Genomic DNA, 5,565 nt, shown 5'->3' with positions numbered 1-5,565 from the left:
TGTCATGTTAATTTGTCTGCCTTTTTTTATTGAATCACACAATGTAAATAAAATTGACACAAATGGCCCATTTTCAACACAAACAGGGAGAATATTTTGTTTATAGGCTATTAGGAACCTTTGCAGTTAGTTCCCGATGAATTTCTGCCGCGGTTCACTGAGGGTGACTCCTCCCTTCTTCATTGCTGTCCGGAAGGACTGAACCTGAAAAAGAGGAACACTTTATTTCATTAAGCAAGTCAGTTAACACGTTCTTATGACAGACGACGCTGGGCCAATTGCGCGCCAACCTATTGGACGCCTAATCATGGCCGGTTGTGATACAGCCTGGATTTGAACCAGGGTGTCTGTAGTGACTCCTAGCACTAAGATGCAGTGCCTTAGACGGCTGTGCCACTCGGGAGCCCTGAGGGGTATACTACAAATCAAGTTAGATCTACTCAGGCTTTTCTGAAATTAGCTAGGTTCAGTTAGTGCCACATTCCATCTCGGGCTTCATCCATGTTACGAATGTAGATATTGATCGTACACCCGCCAGCTTACTCAAGCTGGACTTGTAACTGTGTTCATGTTGCACATGGCTACTCGAATGCCACTCTTCATTGTGACAATGCTGAAACATCAACCCATGGGCCAGTTAGTGCCACGTTTTCATTTGTACCGAAATCAAAATGAAAAAGGTTAACCTGCAAATTCAGCATGCTATGGTGTGAAATGGGCTATTGAAAGTGTCTTTGGTGTGCTTATCAATGCACAAGTCCCCTTTTCCCCACTATCGATAAAACAATTTTATTAAGTAATACTAAAGTGTAACTACGTGAAGTTTCAAATGCATCTTCATTACTCCCGAGTGGCACAGCAGTCTAGGCACTACAGACCCTGGTTCAATTCCAGGCTGTATCACAACCGGCCATGATTGGGAGTCCCATAGGGCGGCGCACAATTGGCCCAGCGTCGTCGGTTACGCTTCATTCACACCGACATTGCATTTTGGTACACCAGAATTACATTCGAAGCGTTAGGGTTTGGCCGTCATTGTAAATAAGAATTTGTTCTTAACTGACTTGTCTAGTTAAATAAAATGACAATGTTGTGTAATATGTATTTGAATATTACTCTTAAACATTTTATTAATAAAATATTTAAAGCTGTAATATGTAACCCCACCAAATTCACAGATCTGTCATTCTCATTGAAAGCAAGTCTAAAAAGCGGTAGAGCCACAGAACAATGATACATATTTCACTGGAAGTATAAATGTGAAGCATCCGCTTGGTATTTCCACTCACTACCAAATATGGTAGAATTGCGATATTGCACAATCGCACTTCACAGAGTAGACGTGGTAGCAGCACAAAACACGGTACAAACATTATTAGGCACAGACAACAGCACAACGGGAAATACGGTAGAGAGAACAACACATCACGCAAAGCAGCCACAACTGTCAGTAAGAGTGTCCATGACTTAGACTTTGAATGAAGAGATTGAGATAACTGTCCAGTTTTAGTGTTTGTTGCAGCTCCCATGTCACAGGACCTATACACAAGTCCTGGAAGCTGAAAATGTCTCAGTTCTTCCATGGCCTGCATACTCACCAGACATTTCACCCATTGTGCATGTTTGGGATGCTCTAGATCGACGTGTATGACAGCGTGTTCCAGTTCCCGCCAATATCCAGAAACTTCACACAGCTATTGTTGAGGAGTGGGACAATTATCCACAGGCCACAATCAACAGCCTGATCAACTCTATGAGAAGGAGATGTGTCACAGTGCATGAGGCAAATGGTGGTCACACCAGATACTGACTGGTTTTCTGATCCACTCCCCAACTTTTTTTAAGGTATCTAACCAACCATCTTTATACCAGTCATGTGAAATCCATAGATTAGGGCCTAATGCATTTATTTCAATTGATTGAGTTACAGTTCATATAAGGAAATCAATCTTTGAAATTGTTGCGTTCATATTTTTGTTCAGTATTCTTTGATTGGTCCTCAACTCACAGCTCAAACGCTTCACTCAGGATAAGTTAAGTGGAGTTAGCAGGTTAGCTACGAAGAATTCATTGCCGTAGAAATTGACCTGGCTAAAAGGTGGACCTAAGTTACCTCGGCTAACTCCTCAAACCAGATTCATAGTATAGGGCTCTGGATCTTCATAAACTTGGCTGTATCCAACTACTCAGCAAACACTGAACAACATGAAGCCCGTTTCTCTCACACACACACACACACACACACACCTCTGTACTCACAGCATTCTACCAGTACTGTCAAGGGATGTCACAACCCCCCACCCGTACTTACAGCATCAGAGCGATACTGCCAGGGGATGTGTCTGTACACCATCCTTGTGATGCCAGCTTGATGACACCTCTGTGCTAGCACCTCACCCACAGCCTGGCTGGCTGCCACACAACGGGTAGAACCCAGCTCACGCTTCAGGGCCCACTCTTTGGTGGAACACGACAGCACAGGGACTGCATCACCGTTGGCAAACACCTCAGCTGTTACATAGTGCTGGGAGCGAGAGAAAACCAACCTGAAGGAGGAGAGAAGAGTGGGGGAATCGGTGGAGAAGCAAGGGGTAAGGGCATGAAGAGAGATGGCAGAGAAGAGTAGGGGAAAGACAAAAGGGGTTATAAAAGGAGTGTCAATCTGTATGTCTGCCTATCTAGTGTCAATTAGAGGTCGGCCGATTAATTAGGGCCGATTTCAAGTTTTCATAACAATTGTAAATCGGTATTTTTGGACGCCGATTTGTCCGAATTATTATTATTTTTTTTATATTGTAATTTTTTTTTTTTACACCTTTATTTAACTAGGTAAGTCAGATAAGAACACATTCTTATTTTCAATGACGGCCTAGGAACGGTGGGTTAACTGCCTTGTTCAGGGGCAGAACGACAGATTTTTACCTTGTCAGCTTGGGGATTCAATCTTGCAACCTTACGGTTAACTAGTCCAACGCTCTAACCACCTGCTTTACATTGCACTCCACGAGGAGCCTGGCTGTTACACGAATGCAGTAAGAAGCCAAGGTAAGTTGCTAGCTAGCATTAAACTTATCTTATAAAAAAAACAATCAATCAATCATAATCACTAGTTAACTACACATGGTTGATGATATTACTAGTTTATCTAGCCTGTCCTGCGTTGCATATAATCACTTAGGTACACGTTGCTCCAACGTGCAACTAACCATAAACATCAATGCCTTTATTAAAATCAATACACAAGTATATATTTTTAAACCTGCATGTTTAGTTAATATTGCCTGCTAACATGAATTTATTTTAACTAGGGAAAATGTGTCACTTCTCTTGCAACAGAGTCAGGGTATATGCAGCAGTTTGGGCCGCCTGGCTCGTTGCGAACTGTGTGAAGACTATTTCTTCCTAACAAAGACAGCCGACTTCGCCAAACGGGGGATGATTTAACAAAAGCACATTTGTGAAAAAAGCACAATCGTTGCACGACTGTACCTAACCATAAACATCAATGCCTTTCTTAAAATCAATACACAGAAGTATATATTTTTAAACCTGCATATTTAGCTAAAAGAAATCCAGGTTAGCAGGCAATATTAACCAGGTGAAATTGTGTCACTTCTCTTGCGTTCATTGCACGCAGAGTCGGGGTATATGCAACAGCTTGGGCCGCCTGGCTCGTTGCGAACTGATTTGCCAGAATTCTACGTAATTATGACATAACATTGAAGGTGGTGCAATGTAACAGGAATATTTAGACTTAGGGATGCCACCCGTTAGATAAAATACGGAACGGTTCCGTATTTCACTGAAAGGAAAAACGTTTTGTTTTCGAGATGATAGTTTCCGGATTCGACCATATTAATGACCTAAGGCTCGTATTTCTGTGTTTATTATATTATAATTAAGTCTATGCTTTGATATAGCAGTCTGACTGAGCGTGGTAGGCAGCAGCAGGCTCGTAAGCATTCATTCAAACAGCACTTTTGTGCGTTTTGCCAGCAGCTCTTCGCTCTGCTTCAAGCATTGCGCTGTTTATGACTTCAAGCCTATCAACTCCCAAGATTAGGCTGGTGTAACCGATGTGAAATGGCTAGCTAGTTAGCGGGGTGTGCGCTAACAGCGTTTCAAACATCACTCGCTCTGAGACTTGGAGTAGTTGTTCCCCTTGCTCTGCATGGGTAACGCTGCTTCGAGGGTGGCTGTTGTCGATGTGTTCCTGGTTCGAGCCCAGGTAGGAGCGAGGAGAGGGACGGAGCTATACTGTTACACTGGCAATACTAAAGTGCCTATAAGAACATCCAATAGTCAAAGGTATATGAAATGCAAATCGTATAGAGAGAAATAGTCCTATAATTCCTATAATAACTACAACCTAAAACTTCTTACCTGGGAATATTGAAAACTCATGTTAAAAGGAACCACCAGCTTTCATATGTTCTCATGTTCTGAGCAAGGAACTTAAACGTTAGTTTTCTTACATGGCACATGTTGCACTTTTACTTTCTTCTCCAACACTTTGTTTTTGCATTATTTAAACCAAATTGAACATGTTTCATTATTTATTTGAGGCTAAATTGATTTTATTGATGTATTATATTAAGTTAAAATAAGTGTTCATTCAGTATTGTTGTAATTGTCATTATTACAAATAAATACAATGTAAATAAAAATCGGCCGATTAATCGGTATCGGCTTTTTTTGGTCCTCCAATAATCGGTATCGGCGTCGAAAAATCATACTCGGTCGACCTCTAGTGTCAATCTCTTCATCCAAAGTATGAACACACAGATCCTTACTTAGATGTGTGTATTGTTGTGAAATTGTTAGATATTACTGCACTGTTGGAACTAGAAACACAAGCATTTCACTACACCCACAATAACATCTGCTAAACACGTGTATGTGACCAATACAATTTATTTAGATTTGAGTCACACACACACACACACACACACACACACACACACACACACACATACATACCTGTGGTAGAACTTTTGGGACGGCCAGGTTGTTCTCCAGCCCCTGTCCTTCACCGCTAGAGCCATCTGCTCCAGGTTCCGCGGGTTTCTGTTCACAAATGTCGGGTTCACGGCTTCATTATCATCTACAGTGGGCTGAAGCTTGGGCGCCGCCAGGCTCATACAACGGACTGGAGAGAGAGAAGGGGGATCAAGAGAAGAGCATGGCGGTGTATAAAGCAGCATTAGGAACATGCTAACCCAATAGATATTTTCCTAAACATGATAATTTACACATAACACATTTGGCATCAACGAGGAGCAGTGTTCTCTTACCTGATTTCTGATATTGGTTGATTGCTGACCCACTCTGCCCGCACCTTTGAATTTGACCTAGTAATAACCGCACGGTTCGACATAAATCACCCAAAACTGCCATCCTCTCGTTCCTTATGTGGTCATATATGAGTAATAAAGTGCAGTCTATACTTGATTATTCACTTTAGCGACTCATACCATAGAGAAAACAGTATAATTGTGTATATTATTTAAGCAGCATTCGCCTTGACATGTGTGCCGCCATCTTTGACACTTTGCATGGACCATT

At 41.8% G+C, this 5,565-nt stretch overlaps 1 protein-coding gene across 2 annotated transcripts; it reads right to left on the bottom strand.

Annotated features, from left to right (window-relative positions):
* Positions 1-7: 7 nt before the first annotated feature.
* mrpl18 (mitochondrial ribosomal protein L18) lies at positions 8-5,565 on the bottom strand. Of its 2 annotated transcripts, none has more exons than XM_029731430.1 (4): positions 5,295-5,565; positions 4,981-5,149; positions 2,260-2,546; positions 8-204 (listed from the first exon to the last, which is right to left on the bottom strand). In XM_029731430.1, the coding sequence occupies exons 1-3, from the start codon at positions 5,395-5,397 to the stop codon at positions 2,288-2,290; spliced, it is 531 nt and encodes a 176-aa protein (XP_029587290.1). In that variant the 5' UTR covers positions 5,398-5,565; the 3' UTR covers positions 8-204; positions 2,260-2,287. The 2 variants fall into 2 exon arrangements, with proteins under 2 accessions (XP_029587290.1, XP_029587283.1); XM_029731423.1 differs by having other exon boundaries at positions 2,312-2,546.

The sequence above is a fragment of the Salmo trutta genome, chromosome 3 (assembly GCF_901001165.1).
Source record: "Salmo trutta chromosome 3, fSalTru1.1, whole genome shotgun sequence".
NCBI classification, from domain to species: Eukaryota; Metazoa; Chordata; class Actinopteri; order Salmoniformes; family Salmonidae; genus Salmo; species Salmo trutta.
The sequence above is the reverse complement of the archived record's forward strand: the minus strand, read 5'-3'. Positions and strand labels throughout refer to the sequence as shown.